Raw genomic sequence first — 26433 nt, 5'->3', positions numbered from 1 at the left:
AATAACCCTACCAATGTCCTGAGCTACTGGGTGGAGTTTAAGTCACCATACCTGAAAGTCTCCATTACACAGCAGGGCCAGCACACTGGGAAGGAACCACTTATTATCACCAGGAAATATGAAAGCTGGCTACCCTTTCATCCTCAAACCACCACAAGAAAACAAAGAACAACGCCATGTCAGTCCTTATCCACAGAGAAAGCGCAGCTGCCCCTGGACTCTCAGATCCTGTTTTGAAAGCCTTGCGTCTTATAATCATATCCAGACATTTAAAGTGTTTCAGAGAGCTCTTTCAGCAATTCTCACAATAGCCACAAAAATAAATCTCGTTATCCTCTTATCACAGATAAGAACTGATATGGTTTCTGCACTCCTCCCGTAATAGCAGAGACAAAAGCTCCAGAGGTCTGTCCCCACCACCGGCCATGCCTCCATATCCACCCACCACCGTCCCTGAAAATGTCAGAGTCTTGTAGCAACTTATTCATACAGATTATTATTCGCACTTTTTGTATCATACTCCCTGACCCAGGGTACCTATGACATCACAGAGGCATAGCAGAGCCTAGTGCTGACAATCATTGAGAATCACAACCAGTAGTAAACAAAGAATGAGGAGCAATGCCTCCACACATTACCTTTGTATATGTCAAATACTATACAGTAAACTGCTAGTTTTGTTCTGGAAGTCATATCGCCCTCTTGTCCAGGATATAAATCTTACTGTGGCTGAGGGCAATGGTCAATGGCTAAATATGTATGGAGACCTACCTTTGTAATGGGCACTTTATATTCTAAACACTCCAAACCTCTTAGCTCTCTTAGCAGCTCATGAGGTCGGTGTTATTAACAGCTCTGTTTTTTTACTGAAGAAACCGAGGGCCAGTGTTTCCAGAAGCCTCCCAAGGTTACACAGCTAGGAGACAGAGCCAAGATTTAGAACCAGGTCCCTTAGGGTTCAAAGATCGTTTACGGAGAGTGTCTCCACGGAAGAACATTAAGCTCTATGAGTAAATTTTCTATAGCTTTGGGAGATTGAAGGAATTCCAAATCCCAGAAGAATCAGCCAACTGAAGTTACTCAGAAACATTTCCGGTCAGTAAGGTAATCACAAAACCAAAAAAACCAGTGACTTAGATTTCTGCTACAGTAGAAATACAGAACAGACCAATCACACCATCTCTGCAGGGAGACGCTTCTTGTCCTGGAACGTCACTTCACCATACCTCATACAACCTTCTCTTCCTACCAGAGATTTCCCTGCCCCACCCCTTTCCTCCTCTCCAAATTCTGCTACTTGCTTCTGTATTAAGCTACATTTCTAATTATATATTGTGAGGTAGTGGTTGCTGTTGTTGTTGTTATTATTGTTGTTATTGTTGTTGTCCATGTGTGCTTGACCTTGTCATATAAATTAGATTTAAATTCCTTGACAATAGAAACTGGAAGTCTATTTTGTCACCCTTTCCAACCTACTGTGTGTTTACAATGCACACAAATGTGTGTGTCTACTGGGAAGGTACACCATTATCGGCGTTGATTGGTTTAAACGCTATAGACCAAAAACCTCTTCTGTAAAGGCCCAGACAGTAAATAAATACTGTAGGCTTAGCACATCATGGGGTTTCTGTTGCTGCTGCTCAATGACACCGTTGTGAGGTAAACACAGGCATGAGCAAGGCAGCACTATGGCTGTGTCCCAGTCAAATATGATGTACAAGACAGATAAAGGACAGATTTGACTATGGGCTCTCAGAGATGAACCTAGCATGGATTATTGATCATGGCCTTAGAAGACTAATTGGGAAAATAGTCTCCGCTATGCTTTGTGGCAAACAGATTCTCTACTGTTCCTTTTCCCTTTGCACCCCCCCCCATTCTCAATGTTTTTAGGTACTAACTTCTGATTAAAACGTCATTTTTGAAAGCCTTCTTTGTTTGTTTTTATTTTTTTGAGAAATAGAACATGAAGTTGGGTGGTTAGGGGGTGGAAATGATCTAGGAGGAGTTGGAAAAATATAAAAATATATTAAAATTTTAAGTAAAAACTTAAGGATCTCCCAGAAACAACAGGCCTGATATACAGAGGACCTCACACAGACTGGGACAGAATGAATTTGATCTGTGCAGGCTCAAAACAAACAAAATATCAACACTAAGAAGATGAAGTAGACACAAAGTCCCTAACCAATAACATATTTGCAATTGATATATACTAGACAAATCAGTCTTCTCCAATGGATTGTCACTGTGTACCAATCACACTCTAGGGTACCCTATGCCCAGGAGTAGTTGGCCAACACACAGAACAAACTCCATGTTCTTTGTGAATCTTTTTCCCTTGGTGGTGGTTGTGGTGGTGGTGGTAGTGGTGGTGGTGGATGTTGGTAGCCACCCGTACCAGCTGTTGTCTGTTAGTACAGGGCACAGCTGTTGTCCACCCCCGAAGGACGCAGTGCGCATGCACAAGGGTGTGTTCGTGCCAAGTCTTTGCCCATCCCGGGGCGTGCCAATGAGATCACAGCTACGCAGTCAATCAGGAAGGAATACGTTGCTTTGGGGGTATAAAGCTAGCGCTCTCTGGGACCGCGGCGTCTTCCTCTTCAAGATGCAATAAACGCTTTGCTGCAGAAGGATCCTGGTGTCCGCGTGCGTTCTTGCTGGCGAGACGATAGCACGGGACAGGTGGTGGTGGTGGTGGTGGTGGTGGTGTGTGTGTGTGTGTGTGTGTGTGTGTGTGTGTGTGTGTGTTGATTTGGTAATTTTGCCTTACTGATTTCCATGTTTTTGTTTGTTTGATTTTTGTTTAGTTTGGTTGGTTAGCTGGTTGGTTGTTGGTTTTTTCAAGATGGGTTTTCTCTAAATAACAGAGACCTAGCTGTCCTGGACTTGTTTTGTAGACCAGGCTGAACTCAAACTCACAGAGATCTGCCTGCTTCTGCTTCCCAAGTGCTGGGATTAAAAGCATGTGCTACCATGCCTGGTAAATTTTTGTTGTTTGTTCATTTGTTTGTTTTTATTTTTTGAGAACTAGAACATGAAGTTGGGTGGTTGGGGGATGGAAACAGTCTAGGAGGAGTTGAAGGAGGAGAAAATATAAAAATATATATTAAAATTTTAAATAAAAATGTTTTTTAAGTTCAGTTCAGTAAGTACAATACTACAAGCTCGATTTCCTTCAGGATTTACACATCATTTAAAAAAGAGAAATCAAGCCTAAGGGAAAGCCAGCACCATAGGCCTTTACTCTACATGGTAATTAGAACTCTCCCACAGTTCCTGGCACTCTTTTCTATTGCCCTCATGGACTGCAGGCTGGGCGGAACATGTGCTCTCTTGGATAGACAATCTGGAGAGAAGGTGGGTCTCCCTGCAGTCAGCCGCTCAACGTGTGGCAAAAGTTAACCTTCCTTCCTCTCCACAGCAACTGTCTTCCTTGAGAATCAGGCAACACAGAGAGTGAAAGAAGAATGGCTCTTCTTGTCCAAAGCTCACAGCCTCAGTTCCGGGCAACAGTAAGCCATTTTTAACGGGCTGCCTCCCTAACCTAATTCTGCAGCGATGTTCCTGTGAGCAGATCATTCTGCTTTGTTTCTAGACTTAGCTACATGTCTGAAAACCCCTGACGTGCATTTGATATACTCAGAAGGCACATAATGGGGAACCGCAGAGTTGGAAGCTGGGAAGCACACATCTAACTCCTTTATTCCACACATGCAAGCGGACATGTCCAGAACTGCATATGCTCAAACCAAATAGTCATTTGGGCCATCCCTACGTGGTGGGACAAGAATAAGTCAATGTGAGGAACAATCTAGTAACAAATCCCACCCTCCCCTCTGCCCAGGACAAGACTCCTGCATACAAAACATCACATAACACCCTCAATGACACGACACTTGTGATTTCCCAGGCACAGCAGGCTACCTGGAGACATATCCCATGGTCCTTCCATGGTACACTAAGCAGAAAGCAGAAAGACTTGTCTTCTGCAACCTTAGCCCACCTTTCCACCCCATTTCCTCCTTCTTGTTAATCAAGTAGCTCGTCACCTGTAACCAAGAATCAGGGATATGAATTGCCACCACTGGGTCTTAGCATTTTTAAGCCAATTATCTCTTCATGTGCAATTAAAAGTGCTTCTCATGCCTCAGAACTCAAAGGATACTATGGTAGAGATTGTGTCTATCCACTAAATCTTCACTTTACTCCTAAAAAATATGTCGTTAAATTTAAATTTATGGGGCCGATAAAGAGAGGCCAAGAAATACCAAAACAGAGAATGTGGCCAGCAAGATGGATCAGCAAGGAGAGGTGCTGTGTACAAGTCGCCTCCCAGTGTGGTAGGTAAGTTTCTATTGCTGAAGACACCATGCACTTCTGACACAGGACCCAGAAGACCTGGGCTGGATCTGACCTGGAAGCCTTCTTCCCAAGGACTGGCTTTCATGGTACCATAAGACACCATGCAAACTTCCAGGGGAGGGAAGAAACCAACCGTCATAACCAGGTATGATGCCTATGAACCACAATGAGCAGTGTGTCACAATAACCCTAAGGGTGCAAAAGTGGCACACATACCTTGGTAGTAACCAACAGCTCTCTAATTGTACTCAAGACCAACCCAACGAGAGAGAAGTCACACCTGGTACTGAGGTTAGTAAAGTCATGGAGCTGCCACTTTACCTGGCTAGCACAATCCTTAATTACATTCTAAATATTTATCCTGTGCCCATAGATAGGACTAGTTCTCCTCATCAAGGAAACTTCTCTTTACAACATATAGAGGCCATTACAGAAAACCACAACCAATCAAAATGCTCAGTCTTGTTGATTTATCTACAAAACACTCCTCACCTAAGGCTCGGGGATGGTTGCAGAAGAGGGGGTGGGAAGATTGTAAGAGCAAGAAGGACAGGAAACTTGTTATGAGATTGTGTCTTCTAAAAATGTCAGAGGTGCTACACCCACGAAGCTCCACAAACATGGCTGCCTCAACAAGACCTGAACAAAGGACGACACCAGTGGATGTACTAAAATGGAAAAGGGAAGGCTTGTGGTGCCTCAACCTTAGATAAAAATCTACATGTAACTAAGGACTGCTAAGAGCAGGAGAAATAGTCTTCCCTAAGAAAGAGCGCATCAACTGCTTATCCAATACCAAATGGTCAGCCCTGAAAACACATCCATACAAGTAACATAATACAGACTACACAGGACAGATAGATAGGACTAGAGAGAGAGAGAGAGAGAGAGAGAGAGAGAGAGAGAGAGAGAGAGAGAGAGAGATCAGCACTTGAGGAAAAGGCAGCCATGACTTTGAAAGAGGACAAGGAAGTGCATGGAAGGTTGGAGGGAGGAAAGGGGAGGTGAGTAATTATACAATAACCTCAATTTTAACATAAAAAGAAGAGATTAAACTATTGTTTTTCTTTTCAGAGTAGGTTGCTTTCTGCTGTGTTCAGCTGCCTAAGAAATAAGTGAGCCGTGCATTGAAAACAACCAGTAACACATTTCTTCAAGCTGTTTCTCTACGAGGGGAGAGAGTTAACGATTCAGTTCCTCCCATTGTTTGGAGTAAAATACCCAGCCTGCTACAGTCTAACTTAGAGGTCAATTAAGAGAACAAAGAGAACAAGAGAGCAGACTGTGTATTTGTATTTTAAAATTGTTATGGAAAAATAAGGCTGCCCGTATTTGTATGCAAACATTCATACACTCTACAAAGAATTTTTTCTATATTGCCATATTTTCAAACAATTTTAGCGTTTTGTATTTACAATTACCTTGTTGAATTATGTGGCCAATTTTGTCTTGTCATCACACCGGTATTAATATCCCTGACACTGATACCACCCTTTATCACACTACATAGTTATCTGAACCGCAGTATCTGACCTCACAGAACAAGTTCTGGCACAACGACAATCACAAGATAACCACGAAAGCTGAAGGCACACTGTTTGCCTCCAGCACCAGGCTGAGGGCTTTGGAGACACAGTGGAACCCTGCAGCTCTGAGGAACCTGTGGGAGTGGAAGAGATGTGGATTAAAGGGTCTTTGTGTGTTTGAAGTGGTCCTTTGCTGGGATAAACTGATCCTAAAATGCAGATTATTCAAACGGAAAGTACACAGGCTCCTGGCACCACTCTAGAAGACCAGACTTTGGGCATTTGGGAGAAATAAAGAAGAAGAACGATGCTCTGTGGGCCAGAGCAATGAGCAACCTGCTGATGCTGAAGTCATTTCAACAGCATTTGTGGTTTTCTTCTGCCGAGTGTGGTTTCTGGTCTTTGGGACGTCAAAATGATTTGAAAACTTATAAGCAAAATAAGCAAGAATTCTTTCCATCTCTTTATCCCTTATAATTTAACTCTGAAAGCTCAGAATTCGCTACTGTGTATCCCTTTATCTCAACTTGGTTTTCAATATTCTGTAAATTCAGGGCTTTTTAAAAAACAAATATGTAATGGAGAAGCTCGGTTTTGTTCAACAGAGTTAGTGTTTTCTAAGTTTCCATAATGCACCGGGCTTGGGCCAAGCAGTACAGAGACAACAAAGGGTATGAAAAACAAACACATATGAAATAAAAGCGTTATTGTATGAAATCTGTATTTATTGGTGAAGGAACTCCAAGCGAGGTTTGTGCAAATGCAAAACCTGTTTTAAGACTTTCTGTAATAATTCCCTTTTATCATGGTAATTCATATTTTATCCATTTTAGAATTATAATTATATATGTCATATAAATACATTAATAGCTCTAATTCAGGGCCTACTAAGTTAAGCTCCACAAGAAAAATGACAATCGAGTACACGGAGGTTTCAAAGGCAGAAAGAGTTCCACAGAGAAAGGCAGTGAGTGAGCATTCTGGGAAAAGGTCATTCAAGGAGAAGGCGAGGAACACAGATGGCTGTGTGCAAGGGACTTGGGCGAAACTGCCGTGCACAGGAAGGTTGAACAGAGGTGGGCACTTCCTTCATCAAGACCAGACAAAGACAGGGGACAAATCCTTCACTAAGACTTATCTGTGGATCTCTAAGCCGGTGGCAGGATGCACGTTTTATTCCTTGTGTGTAAGGTCGGGCCTGGGAAAGGCAAGATGCTGAACAAGTCACAGAGAAGGCATGAACAGATTGCATGCCATGTCCTCTCTGTAAGCACCCTATGACTGGCCACTCAGGCAATAAGGCCTGGGTGTTTTCGTGAGTAGTTCTCGTATCATGATGGCTCCTGCATGGCCTGACTTCTCTACTGAGATCCGCAGCCTGTTCTTTGAAAAGCAGGATTTATTCATCTCTTTTTAAACACGGACAGGCTGAAAAATTAAGACAAAAACGGTCTGTGTGGACAAGGGGGAAGGCTAAGGAGAAAACAAGCAATGCCCTGTTGTAAATGGGGTGGACACACAGCAAGGATCTGCATGCTCATGCCAAGTGCACAAAAGCAGAGGGCTAAGACAGGGCTCAAAAATTAACCAGAAAATTCTACTTTGCCCATATGGCAAATCAAACTAGGTCTATGTTATGTACAGTGCTATCCTCCCAGCAAAACAGCCATTACTCTCAAGAGTTTTGCTGTACCTACTTCTGAGAGCTGGGCCTGTGGACTATTGACGCTTCCTCCAGGAAGGAGGGACACGGCATGTCAATGGACCCTCACCTACCAGTGTTCAGCCATTTATATGCAATTTTGCCTAATGCCATGTGGCCTTAGGGTCTCACGAAGGGTCTGGAGCATATAGGCGTGGGCAATAGAAAGGGATTCATCTAGATTACTGAGGACACAGCAACATCACCAATGCTGTGAAAAGACTTTGCTACTTGCTTTAAGGCCACCCATGCTCAGTCAGTAAGACCAATAAACTCATCGGCTCCCCAAGGTGAACTTTGGTGGAATCGAACTTTGGATTGTTGCTGGGACCTTATGGGTAGGTTGTAGGCACTGTCTCTCAGAGAAAGGAATTTGAGAGACGAGCTGACTTTTAGAAGCATGTGACCAGAAGCACAGAACTTAGTGGAACCAGCAGAAAGTTAATGGGCTAGCCTGGAACACTGTTTGGTCAGCTTTGTGTGACCTCTTGAGGAGAATAGAAAGCTATGAAGGCCAAATAATATTTTGACAACATGGTTTTGTTGTGTTTCTCAAACTACAAGTCACATTCCTTCAGTGGATCATGAAATCAACTTTAAAGAGTCGGAGTCAACATTTTCAAATAAAAACTGCATGTATGTTTGTGTTTGTGTGTGTGTGTGTGTGTGTGTGTGTGTGTGTTCCCTGCTATCCAACTTTTATGTATTTATAACAATTAATATTTGTGATGGTTGGTTTTAATGTCAACTTACCACAGATTACAATCACCTGAGTAGGGAACCTCACCTAAAGAACTGTCCTGATTGCCTTGATTCATTGGTGGACTGGTGTGCAAAGATCTACCCCGAATGTGGACAGCACCCTCTCAATGCAGCCCAGAGTGTGCGGCAGAAGGAGGATTATTCATTCACTTTTTGCTTGCTGGCCTTCTCTATTGCCGCAGGGTTGATTTGATGCTGATACGGTTATGAGAGCCAGTGTTTCCAGGCTTCCGCTGTTGAGTAAGGACCAGCAGCTGCTCAGCTACCCAGGTATTCGGTACCACATTGGAACTCATGAGATCCTCAGCTTTATGCACTGAAGAGCTACCCCATTCTCAGCATCCCGAGTATGAGAAAACTGACACTACCATTTTAATGTAAACTGACCTAATAAATCACATACAAGCCCTTAGGCAGTTGTACAAGGGATACATCTTTAATGACCTTTTCAAGTTACTATATTCTTTGATGATATATCAAAAATTGACAAAGCACAGTTTCTTGAAGGCTAGTCATCTCAAATCCTATCGACTTTTCTTATTTTGTGGCACATTCAAATCAATCGGTCCACCTTGACCTTGAATGGTTCTCCTACCCATATGTGAATTTGTGACACCATTTCATTATCTGAAAATGGTTGAATGACTGAGCTCAGGGAGCTATATCTTTCAAATGTTAACAGTTTCCATTAGACTGTAATCTTTAAAAAAGTGTCTCACTGATAGCACCGCAGGTCTCATCTGAAGAGATTTAAGTATTGAGACGCTTGCTGTCAAGCTCATCATGGCTTTTTTTAAAAAGGTAATCTTGAAAATTATCCTTGGCAACAATACCTATCCCTTGTTTTCTTGAAAGAGACGGGAAAATCTTAGTTTTGAAAAACCCTGTCCAGTGTCTATCTGAATAACCATATGTGTTTGTTTATCTTTCTTTCACGTTAAAACTAATGCTCCGTGAAAATAAAAATAAAACCGCTGGGCTGGGTGGTGGCACACCCCAGTCATCCTAGCACTGAAGACCCCAAGGCAGGAGGCGCACAGGTTGGACCTACCGTAGACTCTGTCTCATGAAACAAGCTCCCCAACCCCAGCAAAACCAACCATAAAACCACAGATTCAACCCAACTCAAGCACAGAACGTTTTCCTGAGGTGAATATGGCATGCGACGGCTCTGCTTTATACACGCTTTCTATTTTTTTCTACATTAATTTTTAAAGTATACCCAAAGGTTGATTTTTAACAAATTTAGTTCTTTGATCAAGTACTGACTTCAGCTGCTAGGTCAAGTTTTGTTGCACGGCAGCAAAAATACACTGACCAGTGGTACAGTTTGGGGCCTCCCTTGGTTCTTTATCGGTGCACCCGTCCTTGTGCACACATCACGCAAGTCTCAGCACTGTCATGGACAATCTTAACCTTTCAGGCCTCTGAGGCACTCAAGGAATCCCGCACAGATATTGGGGGGCACCCTTTAAGAATTCTCAGAGTTCTTTTTGGAGTTACTATGTTTGATTGGTTTTGGTCATCGATGAGCCAAAGAAGAGCTATGCAAAGGCGTGAGCCGCATTCAAGAAGGAAATGCACACAGCTCAAAGGCTCCTGAAGGAAGAGATAGCGGATAAAACGAGCTTCATCTAGCAGGCCCGAGCTTCCTGTTGTCAAGGCGACGATCCATGAGAGGTCCCGGCCATCGATTGGCGAGGCCTAGCCCGGGTCCCCAAGTGCCGGAAGGTCGCCCCGCCGCGCTCGCTCGCTCGCTCGGCGGTCGATTAAGAGGGCTTCCTGAAGGCTGGGCAAGAGGGTGGGTGGGAAGATGGCGGCCGCGGCGGCAGGTGGCCTGCCTGGGAAGGGACACGATATCAGCCTGGCAGCCCTGCGGCGCCACGACCCCTACATCAATCGCATCGTGGACGTTGCCAGCCAGGTGGCTCTGTACACTTTCGGCCATCGGGCCAACGAGTGGGTGCGTGCGGACGCGGCGGCCGTACGGAAGGCGGGGCGGGGACAGGGCGGGAGATGCTGGGCTTGGACGGGTGGGCGGGGGCCGGTCCTGGTGGAGGGCGACCTGCGCGACCCACCGGCGGGTGGGGGAAGAGGGATACGGAAGGCGTGGCCGGCTTGGCTCCACTGAGAGCCCTGCACAGGCCTTGAGGCCAGAAGACAGAAGCTCTCCGGCAGCGGAGGGCAGACCGGAAGCCCCAAACCTAGATGGGCTCAGAGAAGTCCAGTCTCGCTGAAGGGGAGAAGCCAGAGTCAGAAATGCAGGGCAGGCACTCACCTAAGAACAAGCTTGGGAGAATAAAGAGGAAATGGGTATGGGTGGGACACCCCAGACTTGGATGTAGGAGGTCAGGGTTGGTAACCTAACCATTTCAGTTCATTTCCAACAAGACCGAGCCCCAGCCTAAAGTAACTGGATGAAGTTTAGTTTTCCTCACAACTAGAATGGAATTAGAACGGGAGACATTGGCTTAGGCATTGGTTTTTATCATTTATAAACCATCCCTTTGAATATAAAAGTGTCATTTTTCTCTCTTGTGACTTTCGTCCAAATATTCATCAGTATATAGCCAATAGTTTTAATATGGGGGTATGAAGAACACCTTTGCAAGTTTTCAGTTTTTTTTGGTGTGTTCCCCAAGACTGAAACAAACATTCAAAATTTATGCAAAGAAAACTTTCATTATTGAGCAGGCGAATGATTAAGTAAGCTGTAATAAGAACGACCCAAAACCACACACACAAAAGAATGAAGAAGTTCTTGGACGTGGAGCTTGGGGCAGGCACCTGAAGAGGGCTGGGGCAGTCTTTTCGGATAGTTTTGTCCCGAGTTCTTAACTGAAGTGAGGCAAAGAATTCCTGTCTGTTCTCCTAGTAGCCAAACCCAAAGGGGAAATCTGCAGAGTTCTAGTGTTAGGGTTCTGAATATTCCTAGCTTGAATAACTATGCCTATTTTTCCTGGACAGCAGAGGGAATTACAATTTGGGCCTTAATAAGTAAAGGGAGTTTCCTCACTGAAACGTTTATATATTTACGTGAAGATACTGCACGTACAGGTGCTTAACTTCTCCAGATCAGTGGTTCTCAACCTTCCTAATGCTGGGACGCTTTAATATGGTTCCTCATGTTGTGGTGACCCCAACCGGAAAATTATTTCCATTGCTACTTCATAACTAGTTTTGCTACTGTTATGATTGTAATGCAAATATGTTTGAAGACAGAGGTTTGCCAAAGGGGTTGCATCCCAAGGGCTGCATGCTCTCTCCCTGGAGTGGCCTCTGCCTGCCAACCTATGCACACTTATATGGAGGTAATTCAGTTAGTATATACGGAGTAGGACCCAGTAAGAGTTAATGGTGTATGTTAACTCAACAGGATGCTCAGTCTAGAAGATCAGAAGCTGTTGAAATGTACAGTGGCGCATTCCCCTCTGGGTAGCAGTTTTCCTAAAGCTTCTTCACAGTCGGGTGTGGCAGAAACCTTTTAAAACCCCTACAGAGGTGGGCCAAATACCCAGTGAAGGCCAGCAACAAATGCTACATTGAAAGTGTCACACTGTATTATTTACAGGAGTTTTGTTTTCCTGCTTCCTGGGCTTGTTTTCTTCAGACAGAGCATAATTCATTCAGTAAAAGGTCATTCTTTCAAAGTCCTAATCTCCTAGGCCGCCGTTGCCTGGCAAAGGAGAGAGACTTAGTTCAACAACAGCAGTCACTGGGGGCAGTCACGTCATCACTGCTGTTCTCCTGTGCCGTATCACTCGGGTGCCCGGATGGAAGTCTTTCCAATGTAAACCTAATAAGTATAAAAATGTTCTTAAGAATGAAAGAGAGAGTATTGGCAAGAAGGCAGGTGAGGTCTGAGCAGGGAAATCGGCATCAGGTGTTCAGAGGAGAAATGAGGAGTGACAGGGGCACAGGGAATGAGGAGCAAGGGACGGCGGATACAGCAAAGTGGTGGAGCGTGTGCTTAGCATGTGGAGTCTGTGCTTAGTGTGTGCCCAGCCCTGGTTTAATCCCCAGAGCACACACATACTCACACAAAGGATTAAGATAAGTTCTGCCATGACTAGAATAGGAATTTTAGAACTAAATTTACTCCTCTTTGCCAGGAAGGAATCCTTCCCCAAAATACCCAGTGTGTCGATGAAAGTCTACAGCTGGTCAGACATTTGTTCTCAGCTGGATTTGATTCCCCCCCACACACACACCCCGGTGACGTTTGGCAATATCAGGAAACGTTGAGGATGAAGGTGCTGGTGGCATCTGCAGCGTGGAAGCAGAGGTGTTGCCAAATGCCCTGCTCTGAGCAGGCTTTGATATAGTTAGTCTAGAACATGCGCAGTGCAAAGCTGGAGGCGTGTCTTAGAACCACAAGTGCCCCTTATTTTCAGGTCACAATTCTGAGTTTTCTGTGCATCACAGTGACAGTTCAGAGGTGCAGCACATCAGACCAGAGCTCTGGATGAGACCTAGACAGCTTTGACAGTGTTGGAAACTGCAACGGTGGCTTTGCTGCTACACAGGCGATGAGAGAGGCTGCCTCAGAAAGATAGAGTGGGGGCCACTTTCGATTATTTTAACTTAGAACGTTCAGTAAAGTTGAGATTCCTTTCAGTTGTTCCAGATACGTTAATGTATTTACCTCCAATAATTTGTGGAACAGCATTATTTATGTTCTTAGTTATTTTGAATAATGAACAACTGTGTGGGGTGGGTGCCTTTATTTTCAGAGTTTAGACTAAAATACTGGAGAACTGAACTTAAAAATGTAAGTCTGCCTTTACTTAGCTCTGAGGAGAGCTAATTGCCATACCTTAAATCCACTGATTTGTACAGAAAAGACAGAAAAGAAAAGAAAGGAAAATTGGCTGCCTTTGAAAATCAGTCTGAGGTGCAGACCTAGCAGCAAAATATATTTCCAGAGCCCCTTTTAGCCAAGCAAGAGCTCTTAAGATATGGCTTTTTTTTTTTTTTTAATTATTAAAAGATTTGAGTTGTGTAAGCCAGTTACCCTTTTAATGAAAAAGACGAGACAGAAGGGTAAATGAATTACCCCATGTGATCTGCAGGATCCTCCCTCCGGGCCCATATTGTAATTACTGAGCAGTATTCCTTCCCATGCCTAACTCCAAACAGACTCAAGTTTGAGAATTATTTTTGTGAGTTATAGTTAAAATTCTGATTTTGGATTATTCTAAACTAAAGTCATTAAAATTTTTGTTTTTAAAGTACAGAGAATTTTTGTTGCAAGGGGAGAAAACAGTTGGAAGCAATCAGCCTACTTGTGCTGATAATATGAAAGGTCTGATTTGCATTCGGATGAGAGCAGGCCCAGGTCAAATACTGCAGAGCAGGAAACTGCTTTGGTCTTGTGGCCAAGGGCCTGACAGTGCATGCGCATAAGTCTCTGTCTGCCTTAGTTTCCCATCAGTGTAACTCACAGTACCAAATACTCGGCTTTCACAGTTTCCTTCTAAGGTTTTATATATTGCCTAAACTCTTGCCAGTTCTGTCAGTTCATCTCAGAGTTCTAAGGGTGTGGTTTCTAACAGGCTCCCTGGTGGAGCTGCTGCTTCTCATCTGGACACCACACTTCAAAAACCCCTGTACTAAGTCACAGAGAAAACAGTTGTGATCACGTAGATTGAAAAGATCATGCTTTCAATTCTGTGCCTTTAAAAAATGTTACTCTGATGCCATTCCTTTATCTTGCATCAGAATTATAGAGTACTGAGTTTTAAATGACCTGGGTAATGAATACCATAAAATATTAGGACCTTTAGTAGGATAATAGAATGCTGAAATTAAACATGTAAATACCAAAAGCACACGTTAAAATCTGAGTTACAATCGTCTCATCACTGCTTAAGCAGAAGAGCTGCGTTGTGGTATGTTGATGAACAGGAGGCCAAGGAAGCCAAGTTCCTCCTGTCTTGGAGAAATGGAAGGAAAGCCAGAGAACTCAAACTCTCCTTGTAACTTCACCTCCCCCAGACTTTCCCTGGCTGTTCTCGAGTCCTAACTTGGTAATATTTCTGTGTAGTGTTATTTCAAGTCTTCGGCCCAAATGACTCTGCAGTAGTTCATGCCAAGAAGGTGCTTGTTCACTTGAAGACTCTGGCATAGTACTTGTCTGTGTAGTAGTCAGAGTACAGTTATTGACAGATCATCTGTTCTCCTAGTGCCAGGACATGGCAGTGAGCACGAGAGGGAGTGAAGGGGAACGAGATGCAGATAACAGTGACTTGGACACCTTGCTGGGCATGCAGTTTAGTGGATGGAGGAGAGGGTGCATGCCCACCAGCTCTTCCTGATGAGATCTGGAGCACTCTCTCTGTTCCAGCCAGGCGGGCCACTCACACCTGTCTGGAAAAGAGAACAGTGACCAAGTAGTACCCACTCAGCAGGCCCTGGTCATGTCAAAGCCCACGCCTTCCCTTTTGGTGGCCCCTGTTCTATACTGCCACTTTGCCTACTAGAGAGCAGGTGTGTTTCCCTGGTGTTCTGTAAGTTCACACTGTGCCTTTAATGAAGAGACATACACATGGGATGTGTTTGCTTTGTTTCTAGGAGAAGACTGGTGTGGAAGGAACCTTATTTGTTTATACAAGGTAAGCATATCCTATTTTTAGAAAAATGACTTTTGAAATATTTTAATGTAATTTTGTCACTTCTTGAAGGGCAGTTTTATTTCAAAGAACAACAACCAAATCCATATGAAATTACAAATCGGCAAGAGGAATAAAATAACACATAATGTCACCTGCTACATCCTGATGATACTAATTTCAGGCCATAATTCCAACTTAAACCTTAATATTTGGTTTAGCAGAACATATTCATCGTTCGATGCCAGTGAATTGCACACAGTTCTTGAACACTGTGCTCTGCCAAGAGATAAGAGGTACACTGTTAGGAAAGCTAAATTAGTCAGCGGTTGGAAAGGGCTTTGTGGCTCACCTTCCCTCACCCTCAACTGCTTAAAAAAGCACACCCCAGGATTGAGTCTGTCTCTCGGTCTTCCATTGTTTAGTTAATAATGTTTCAGGATTAATCTAATTAATAAGCCCGTGCTTTTAGCCATTTCTTTTTATCAGCTATCATTAACATCACACATTCACGCAAACACACAGCACATATACTGTCTTAATGACTTCATTTTATTCATGCAAATTTCTTCATAAATATCTTACCTGAATTCTGTCACCTAGTGGGAGTACAGAGATGAAATACTAGCGTAAACTCTGACTGGTGTAACAACTTCACTGAAGAAATAAGTAAGTAAGTATATTTAAGATAAATACAGCACAGGATATCCCATCCCAAGGGCTGGTTTTTATGTAAGCCTCACTGGGCTGCTGTGGCTGCTAGAGGCATTGTACACTGACCAGTCTTAGGTTGGGCTTCAGGATGGGGAATCTCAACAGGAAGAAAGGCAAAAGCCTTTCTTTCAGAGCCTCCTGTATAAAGGGATTTATTCTGGTGCAGAAGGTTCGTATTAGCATAAGTGATGCTATTAGATAGAATGGCAGACTAAAGATTCTGAGGCTTATTTTCCTAGCAGTAGGGAGTACCTGAAGGCTTATGGACACAAGGATGCTTGACAAGCTGTGAGAAAATATGTGCAGTCAGTGTGTTAGCATCCCAAGGGCACTCATTCTAAAAGAAACTGGAGTTCGAGTGTTAAGAGGATGATTGCCTTGAAGTAGACAGGGGATGTTCGAGTTGGGACCAGAATAACCGAAGCTGAAATGAAAATCTGCATGGACAGAGGGTGCGGTGACATTGAGAAATGGAACCTCTAGGTAAATGCCAGCGTTTGAACTGAATGACAAAATTGTTGGTAGAATTCAAACAGCGACAGAGAGCAGGGGCTAGGTTTCTACTTGATCTCTTTGTGTATTCAGAGAGCTGGGGATGTGACAGTCTCAAACTTACACACTCTTACCACCAAGCTACACCCCTCAGCCTTTGGTTCAGGGTTTTAAAGTAACACCTTCCACAGTGGTCTCAGTGAATTCATATTGAGGAATCCAGCCACTTGGCATAGCGTGATTGCTGAAGAGTTTGACATTGTCTAAAAGGACTCTCAAAGGAGAATGGGTAGGAGTTGATGGTTGAATCTTAGGGTTAATGGGGGCATAAAAAGCAGAACTAGGGTAACCTTAAGAACTGGTGGCACAGTATGGGAACAGTGGGAGAGAGTGACAGCTACCCTGTCATCGGGGAGAAGGAGTGGACAGGAAGGAATGGCTAGCCAGGCTGCAGGCAAAGTAACAAGTCAGTCAGTTGTTTAGGGATGTGAGTACCCAAGAATTATTAGCATTTTAGTTCATGTTATGTTCAGAACATTCCAGAACCACCATGTGAATTTGTCCAGCATGAATACTGTTAAGAATGTAAAATGTATAGAGAAAAATTAAAGCACACACTGTGTATTTGCTTTCATTACTAAGAAGGATTATTTTGAGGAGAGTGATGCATTAATATGTATTAATGATGATTTTAAGGTCTTTTCTGCTGAATTATACAATTACTTTCTTTTTTATACCCAAACTAAATACAGCTTTATATTTTCAAGGATTTTATTTTATTTTTGAAATAGCGTCATATGCAGACCAGGTTGGCCTCAAACTAACCGTGTTTGAAATCACTTTTGAACTTCTTCTGATTCAAGTGCTAGAATTACAGCAGTGTGCAAAGTTTATCGAATACTGGACATGGAACCAGGGCTACCAATTGAACTACAATCCATCACTGAAATCAAAGACTTCCTAACATACTCCACATTGCTAATGAAACAATAAGTTTCACCATTAAACTGAGAAAATAATCCTTCGCTGGTTCTTAATCCTGTTCCCAGCTCTTTCTTTGAGATGATGCCTACTGTCTCTACCCTCCTCTCATGTGCGCCTGCCCTTCCCAAATGTGCACACGCCCGCTCTGGCGGGCGAGGCCTTTTCCTTAGTGTGGAGTGACAGCAGTTTGAGTTAAGGCACTGAAGCCGTCTGTGGCTTCACACCTCTACTTCACTTTCAGTCATGCACCTGGCTTCTTTGTTTCTGTCCTGTGGTGTAGTCCCTTGCCATTTATGCCAGGAGACCCTTTCCCGTTGAAATACATGAAGACATCTCACCCACCTTAAGGACAGCTCCTTCTGCCTTCCCATGTCTTTGTCTCTGAGATACAGCTCATGAAGACAAGCAGCAGAATTTCTCTGTCAGTCTTTGGAGTGCATATGCATCTCTTCCTCGTAAGTTTAAATAGAAATGACCAGTTTTGGAATTAAGGCTGTGCCTACCAGTGCTTTTTTTTGTAAAATAATCTCATCAAAGATTGTCTAACATCAATTAAAAGGTTGGGGTTTAAAAATAAAATCCTGTGAGTGGCAAGGTAGCTGTGTTGTACTCTATTGTTATAAAGTGGTTAAAATTAAATCTCCTGATCGTTAGTGATGGCCCTAACAGCCTAGTTTAACTTGAATGAATGAGTGCTGCTCGCTTCTGTTAAATGAGAATGTGTACCTACTTGTCACCAGAAGGTTCATGGTTGAATTATGATGTGGCTGTCAGCCCAGCACAAGCAAAGGTATACATGATGTATAACAGGGACCCTCTGTGCCTGACACAGGGGAGTACTCAAGATTTATTAAATGAAATGAAAAATCAAATTCACTAAAGGTCATGCTTTTACTGAGAAAAATTTTCTGGTAGCTTGTGCAGACAGCATTTGCTCTGTGTTGAGGAGAAGGAGGCGTCTGCCCGTTAGGCCGTCACATGACCTTCATCGTACCTTGCTTCACAGGCTCATTGACAGAGTCGCCTCATCTTCCTGAAGTTCTCAATTTCAAACTAACATTTACACTTTCCATGAAAATGATCTTTTTGTAAAGATGTATACATTTTGAGCTCCTTTAGAAGTGTCTGCCAGTAAGATTTTTTTTGTCTTAAAGGAATGAGTAACATAGTCAGGCATGTCCGTTATACACAAGATACACACAGGCTCATGGGCTGAAAGCAATGACCTGCACAACAGTCTGTGGAGCATAGATGCTGGAACCAGATCCCAGGAGTAAAGAAATGTTGCTTCACGTGTGTGGACTACACACGTGGGAAACCGAATGCATACAGCAAAGTTCACAGACAGCTGGAATGTGGCTGCACTGAGGTATGCATGCCGTGCTTAGCAATGCCATGCTTAGCAATTGTCTTCCCCTGCTCCATGATTCCCAGGTCTGCCTCTCCGAAGCACGGATTCACCATTATGAATAGGCTCAGCATGGAAAACAGAACAGAGCCCATTACTAAAGACTTGGACTTCCAGCTCCAGGACCCTTTCCTTCTCTACAGAAATGGCACACGTGAGTCTCTACACAGTGCTAGTCATGTTTCTGACATCTGGTCCAATGTTGAAAGTCGCAGTGTCCTCCTGTGTTCTACATTTAGTGTCAGGGGCAGAGGGGTTAGCATTTGTTAGCTTGGAAGTGGCTCTTTTCTTAGAGAAGTTAGTCTCCTTAAGCCCTGCCCTGAGCAGCGTTTTTTTTTTTTTTTTTTTTTTTTGTTGTTTTTTTTTTTTTTTTTTTTTTGCCTGAAATGAACCAGTCATTGCCTTTAATCCTAAGCAGGAATGGGACAGGGGGTGCTTGGTCAGGAGAGGGGCACAGATGTATCACTGAACACAGAACTAGTGATTTGGTTAGTGGAAGTTTTCCCATGTGCATCACCTCTGACCAAGCATGGTGAAGAGAGATTGATGGGGAGGGCTATATGTTTGAAGGACTGTCTTTTGAATATGTAGTCACTGAAAAGCCAGAGTCCAAATAATTGTGGCCTTTTTGATTCTCTTAACTGTAATGGCGAGATTACAGTGGGCCACTAAATGGTCCCTGATGGACTTGAGATAAAGTAGCAGTGGCTTGTATAGTATTCTGCCCTTGTGTCACTTGTGTCTTACCTGACACCTGTGTAAAGACTAATGAAGCTGGCAGCTTCAGGGCTCCTTCCCCACAGGAGCATGCTGCTTGAAAGGTAAGTATGTGTATGCTCTTGGGCTTTGTGGGTGACTTTCAAAGAGACTGCAATCTTGGAATGGTTTCCACTGTTTGAATTTAAGATACAGAAAGTTGGGACTAGGGAGATGGCTCAGTAGGTAAGGTGCTTACAACATGAGGACCTGAGTTTAACACTCCAGCGTGCGCATGCACACACACACACACACACACACACACACACACACACACACACACACTGCACCCCAAAAGTCAGGGGTGGCAGTGTGTATTTGTATTTGGTTCCCAGAGCTTGCTGATCGGCCAGTCTAGCTAATCCTGGGAGACCCAGGTTCAGTGAGAGACCCTGTCTCAAAAACTGAGAGAGTCGACAAAATGATTCGGCAGGTCAAGGCCTTTGCTGCCAAGTCTGACAGCCTAACACACACACACACACACACACACACACACACACACACACACACACACACACACACACACAGAGTTGCATATAACACACAAATACCAAAAAGGTTGGGAAACGGCTCCAGTTTGAAGTACTGCAAGCGTGGTGACCTGAGTCCCAATCCCTAGCACCTACGTGTAGGCCAGCATGGCAGTGTATGTTCTGCCTGTGCCCTGGATTGCCCGCTGCCCGACCCTGTTTGCCCAGTGCTAGGGTAGAAACAGGCAGAGCATGGGACTTGTGCCCATTCGGTCTACCCTGAATGGTTGACTGCAGCTTCTCTTTCAAATAAAATGTAGGTGTGGTAGAGGAAGGCGTGCTGACATCAGCCTCTACACGTTCCTGCATGGGTGAGCAAACTTGCACACACATGCACATAGACATAACACACACCTCCAACACACTCAGAACCTGCCTCCTGTATATTCAGAATTTTAATAATGTAATACAAGTGAAGAAAATCCCAATGACTAGTTTAAAACTAAATGTAACATTTAATACATTAAAAATGATGCTATATTTAATTGTACATAATTAGGCTGTCATGATAAATGTCCATTCCTTAAAGTTTTATGAGAAAAAAATTAGAACTATTAAAACTGCAACATGACTTGGTAAATGGTAGGTCTCATGAAAAGAAAGGTTTTGCAATAATTTTTAGAAGATGGTTTGTTGCTGTTTCTTTGCTTATAGTTAGGTCGGAATTTTTAAAGGATATTATATTTGAGCTACAGAGTAACTCAGTAAAGAGCTTATTGTGCAAATATTATCACCTATGTTCAGTTCCTCAGAACCCATGTGAAAAAGCTGGGTGGAGTGGTGTTTGTTCTCATGATCCTAGGATGCAAAGACGGGAGGGTCCTTGAGGCTTATGGACCAGCTAGCCTACCTGGTGAGCTCCAAGCCAGAGGGGCTGTCACAGAAGACAAGTGCTCAGCACCTTAGGAAGAATGATACCAAAGTAGATATCTGCCATACACACAAAAACTACCGTGTCCTGTGTCAAATTAACCTACTCAGATCCTAATAAAGAAGCTGCAAGAATCAATGTAGAACAGGCTGGAGAGGTGCACTGCAGTTAACACTGGCTGCTCTTCCAGAAGCCCAAGGCTCAGTTCCCACATTGTAGCTCACAACTGCCTGTAGCTACGGTTTCAGGAGGCCCAACACCCTCTTCTGGCCTCCACAAGCACCAGGCCATAATGGTACACATATATGTGTATATTATGTATGTAATATGTAAGTAGAATGAATCTTTAAGAATGAATGTAGAGTAAGTGAATACTAGTGACCTGTTAGAACCATTCCTGGCTGCTCTTATTTTGGAGAAATAATTGATCTAACCAGTGTGTATATTTTGAATTCTTATATATTTCATTATTCCATAAACTATACCAAAATTTTTAATTTCTTTAATGCATTGATTTTAAAAATGGCTTTCCTAAGTTTCACAGGGCCTGTCTGACAGAAAGTGCTGTGTGGAGTCAGTGGGCCCACAGGAAGCCTCACTGCTTCTAAATATGCTCAGGGTGGTAGTCTGCAGCCCCATGACTGTGACTGTGACCTCAGTGCAGCTTGTCTGGAAGGACAGCAGTGTGTGTTTCAAGTTACAGAAGTCTTACCACAAAAGAAAGGAAGGGGGGGGGCGCGGAATCTTATAATTTTGTATTGGTTAATGTTGAAATAGTAATTTGGATAATTAGGCTAAACAAAATGTATTGTTAGATTTACTCGTACCTTCTACTTTGATATTTTAACCTAAGTGTCAGTGTGATCCACCTGCGGGCCCTGTGCTTCTGGTGACTCCTGCTCTGCTGATGGCATCCTACGGATGAGAATGCAGGCTGCGGTGGGGGGTGGCCCTGGGGCTCCGTTCCACACTCTGCACTGCTCCCTCTGCTGTTAAGCATGGGTACGGATGGAAGCCAGTCTTTGGGATGCATGAATGGTTGTTCCCATTGAGTCTCCATAGACAAAAATGAAATTGGTTCAACAGGGAATTGGAGGCAGTGCCTTTTCACCCTTCTGCATTCACTTTGCTCCATTTTGTTCTCCTTACTATCTGCCGCTGACTGCCTGTGAAACCAGTCATTTGCTCAAGGCTTCTCAGCCCCTGACATCCATCCATAGAAGGTTTATCACGCATGTCATCAGGGTCTGGGTACCTCCTTCTCAAATGTTCCTACAGCTCAGATATTTATGTAACCATTGCATTTGACTTTCTACTTCTCTGATAATGCCCCTTGGGCTGGGGAGCCTGGCTTCATGCAGGGTTGTTTTCCATGGTGACTATCTCCCTGGGGTCTGCACAGACCTCTAGAGGTCCTCGGCCTTTTGCCTGGCACCCAGCTCTTGAGTCCTGTCTGCCATTGCAGTGGGGCTAGAACAGCTTCATGGCTGAGTCTCACAGGGTGTTTTAGCCTCATTGGATGGAGAAAAAAGTTAATTAGATAAATCTAGAAGAGTGAAATCAGAAAGTAGAAAAATCCAAAACTTTCTTCACTTAATTAGTAAAGAAAAAAACCATTTGATAAGTAATTTAGAATTTTAATCAAACACAAAATAGATTACTTTATTGTAGAAAGGAGTTTATAATCTAAGCTTTATTGGAGTTGACTGAAATGAGATTTGACCTAAGTAAGTTTGCGTGTGTGTGTGTGTGTGTGTGTGTGTGTCGCATGCACATGGATGTGCAGGGATATGCACCTGTGAATGTGTGCAGAGACCAGAGGAAGATGTCCGAAATCTTCCTCTATTACTTCTGTCCCTATTCCTTTGAGACAAGGTCTCTCATATACGGGAAACCTGCTGTGTTCACTGGGCTGCCTGGCCTGCCAGCTCACAGCCTGTGCCTGTCTTTATAGCTCCCTCTCCTTCTCTTCTAGGGCTTGGGTTATGTGCTTGTGCAGCCAAGATGTAAAAGCAAATGTGACAGCTATTAAGTCTGAGGTGAAAGTGCACGCATCCATTTGTTCAGTAAGCATTTGCTGTCTGCCAGGCACTGTGTTGGACTTTGCATGGGTTATCCTCATAAATTCTTGTATCTTTTTGTTGGAAATACTGTGTTTTGTGTTTGACCAATGAGGATACTGAGCTGGAAAAATAGCTCAGTAGCTAAGAGCACTGGCTGCTCTTCCAGAGGACCGAGTTCAATTCCCAGCAACCACATGGTTCCTCACAACTGTCTGTAACTTCAATTCCAGGGGCTCCAACTCCCTCTTCTAGCCTCTTTGGATACCAGGCATGCAAGTGGCACACAGACATACATGGAGGCAAAACACCCATACATACAAATTAAAAAAAAAAATAAAAAGTCCAAAATATTTTAATGTTGAAATACTTCTTACAAAGATTTGGATTTGGGATTTTCCATTGTTTCTCAATTAGGCTGAGATCAAATACAAGTTTTAATTTTTTAGATTGGAGAGTTACAGATGAATTTCAGGTGAAGTCTATGAAAATATTTCAACAACAACCATAACAACAACAACAAAACTCTGAAATCTGAAACACCCTGGTCCCAAACATTTCCCCTAAGGAACTATAAACTGGCAACACAGCACCAGTGTTGATTAGGAAACTGAAAAATAGATCTATACACTGAAAAATCTCTCCCTCTCCCTCTGATCCCTTCCTCCCTTGCCCCTTGCTCCCCTTCTCCCTCTCCTCTTCGTACCCTGTCCCATGAACCTCAGGGCCTTGGGCATGATGGCCAAGCACCGTAACACTTCCCAACACCCCAGCCCCTGGTGAACGTCTTGTGTTAATTGCGCAGTAATGTGAGTCCCATGCTAGGGTTAGAGAGAGCAGGTGAGACTCACGTCTCCTTATCACCTTCACTGACTCTTGGCCTGTTTGTGTCACAAAATTCACTGTTTTAAATGGTCAGTTTTCTAGCAGAGATACAATTTCTGTAATTTTAAGTATTTTCTTGATGGCTATTATAAAAATCATACTTTAATTTACTCCAGAGCACACACACACACACACACACACACACACACACACACACACACACACACACACACACCCATACACGCACGCACCCCAACAGTAAGAAAGTCAATTGACAAGTAAGGGTTGGGCATAATTTGGAAGCAGCATTGCTCATTCCACGAAGAATATGTTCTGTGAAACCTTTGCTCTGCCATTATACAACCATAAATCAGGAAGTTACTTTGTAGGCATGAGTAATAAATTTCAAGTCCCTTGTGGACAGAGACAGCATCTTATATTTTAATTGTGTTCTGTGACTCCACATGGGCCTGGAAAATAAATGGATCAGAATAAGAAGTAGACTCGCAGACTTAAAGTAATTCCCAAATCATTCGTGCCAGTTGCAGAGTTGGGATGTGTGGGTGGGCGGGTGTGAATGTGAGTATGCCTAATGATTTTGTGTATCGCTGTAATCATCGGTGTGCTTAAGACAAAGCTTTGATCTCTGATGGCCACAGGCTTGCCAGCTTTCAGACATTTTTCACTGTCCCTCACTTCATGTCAGAGTGACAGTCTTCCCTCCGAAACTAATACAAACCACTAAGCAAGGCCGAACTGTGTGGTCCCCTCACGGATTTGGGCTCTTGTTTTGGTTTGGTCTTTGAGACTCTGTTTCCCTGTCTATCCCTGGTTATTGTTATGTAGGCCATGCTGGCCTCAAACTCACAGAGATCCACCTGCTTCTGTCTCTAGAATGGGATTTCGGCTTCTTAAGCCTTCCGGATTTCAATGCATTTAGAGAAATGAAAGTCTTGTAGCTCAGCAGGTTCTAAAGCCCAGAGATTTGTCACCCCTAACCCAAGCCGGTGGCGGCAGCACCCACCTTTAATCCCAGCACTTGGGAGGCAGAGGCAGGCTCTATGAGGTTGAGGCTAGCCTGCTCTACAAAGAGAATTCTAGGACAAGCAAGACTACACAGAGAGACCTTATCTTGAAAAACAAAAATAATGAAAATAAATAAAAGCAGCTGGAAGGTCAGCAGCAAGCCTTGTGGGAACACACTGCAAAGAAGGCGAGAGCCTTGCCACCTGCCCTCAGACAGCTGTGCTCAGTTTCCACTTTAGGACATTTGCTGCTGTGTTGATATCCTCAAATGGTCAATTTCTAATTTTTAGATATATTTATTTTAATATGTTTGAATAGCTTGCCAGCAAGTACGTGTACCATGTGCATTCCTGGTGCCCATACAGGTCAGAAAAGGGCATTGGATCCTCTTGGAACTGGAGTTACAGAGAGTTGTGAACCACCATGTGGCTGCTGGGAACTGAACCTGGATCCTCTGTAAGAGCAACAAGTGCCCTCAACCACTGAGCCTTCTCTCCAGCCTTCCACTACAGCCGTCTCAAGTAGTAACTTGCAGCCCTTTCTAGGCCATGGAATCTGATTCCTATTTACTTCTCCTTCCTCCATCCTGCCATCCTCCCCCTGTTCAGGTGTGGTTTTGGTTGCCTTCCATGTACCAGGTTTGTTCTAAGGCCCGTGTGTCATGTTTCACCCTCAGCATGCCTGTGCACACCATTTCACAGACTTAAATCCTAGAGACGGGCAGAGCCATCTGAGGTCAACACACTCCTTTAAAGAAAGGAGACAGCTGAACGTCTTTGCATCCCTTTTAGACAGAAACTTCATCTTTGCAAGAGTAACAGCGTGCTTTTCTCTTCCAGATCTGCCTAGTAATGTAAGACGCTCATGGGAAGCTCACCCAAGCACGAATACTGTAGAGCAGGAGACAAAGACCTTGACATTTTGTGTTTAGTTAGAACGGGGACCTATACAAATCCAGGCTCTTCTTGCCTGTGCTGTATGTGATTGCTGCCCTTGGTAACCTTCAGGAACTGTGGTGTGCCTCTTGATAAAAGAGGAAGAGGTTCGCTTAAAGTTAAAACTCTCATTAATTGGTCAGAGATGGTCAGAGAATCTCAGTTTGTGTCTTTTGCACCATTTGCACTCCAAGCGAGAGCTGGCCTCTTTACCACGGCCCTGTGCACAGAGCTGATACCCTTTAGTAAGTGTTTAGGGAGTGCATGCTCATTTGACTTAAGTGATGTCACTCGGATCTTACATCCAGAATCACCATTCGCTCTGTCAGGCCTCTGCTCATGCTGAAAGGATCTAAACTCTAAAGGATGTGGTTTATGTAAAAGCTGGTGTTCTGTCAATTACAGAAAACTCCAGAAGATGTCAAGTAAGGCAGTATTTCACTTTTGAGAACTGGGTGTCATAATTTTGGTTTCTATGCATTGAGGTAAGACATCGGATAGCTCTGGAAACAGGTTCCTATCTGCACCCCACACAACCTGGGCAAGCCACACTGCTCATCCAGAGCACCCAGCCTGAGGACTCTGCACTCCCACTGTGGAAAGTTAGGAGACTCAAGGGGTGGAGGGGCACTTGTAGAATTTAATGGGCAGGTTACGTGTGTGTGCACGTGTGTGTGTGTGCGAGTCTGTGTGTGTACATGCTCACTCATGCATGCTCACTCATGGGATGATATGGCATGCTTCGGTGAGAAAGAATCCATGAGGCGAGGTCATACATCCCAGGGAACCCACGGCTACCGTGGAGTAAACCCTGAGTGGCGTCACTCCCGCGTCGTCCCCGGCCATGCCGATGTGAGACTCTCGGC

The 26433-nt window shown here is 43.8% G+C and overlaps 2 protein-coding genes across 3 annotated transcripts in view; one reads left to right on the top strand and one right to left on the bottom strand.

The window, feature by feature from the left end:
* The window catches only part of Cacna1c (calcium voltage-gated channel subunit alpha1 C), a 608098-nt gene that overhangs the window by 576053 nt on the left and 5612 nt on the right, over positions 1-26433 (bottom strand). The gene's annotated exons all lie outside the window — the stretch shown is intronic.
* Dcp1b (decapping mRNA 1B) overlaps positions 10165-26433 on the top strand; it is a 38772-nt gene continuing 22503 nt past the window's right edge. For both annotated transcript variants that reach the window (XM_032905808.1, XM_032905807.1), the window contains exons 1-3: positions 10165-10318; positions 14929-14969; positions 18591-18718. In XM_032905808.1, coding sequence (XP_032761699.1) covers positions 10169-10318; positions 14929-14969; positions 18591-18718 — 319 coding nt within the window. In that variant the 5' untranslated portion in view covers positions 10165-10168. The remainder of the gene's footprint in view (positions 10319-14928; positions 14970-18590; positions 18719-26433) is intronic.

This window comes from Rattus rattus, chromosome 6 (assembly GCF_011064425.1).
Source record: "Rattus rattus isolate New Zealand chromosome 6, Rrattus_CSIRO_v1, whole genome shotgun sequence".
NCBI lineage: Eukaryota > Metazoa > Chordata > Mammalia > Rodentia > Muridae > Rattus > Rattus rattus.
The sequence above is the reverse complement of the archived record's forward strand: the minus strand, read 5'-3'. Positions and strand labels throughout refer to the sequence as shown.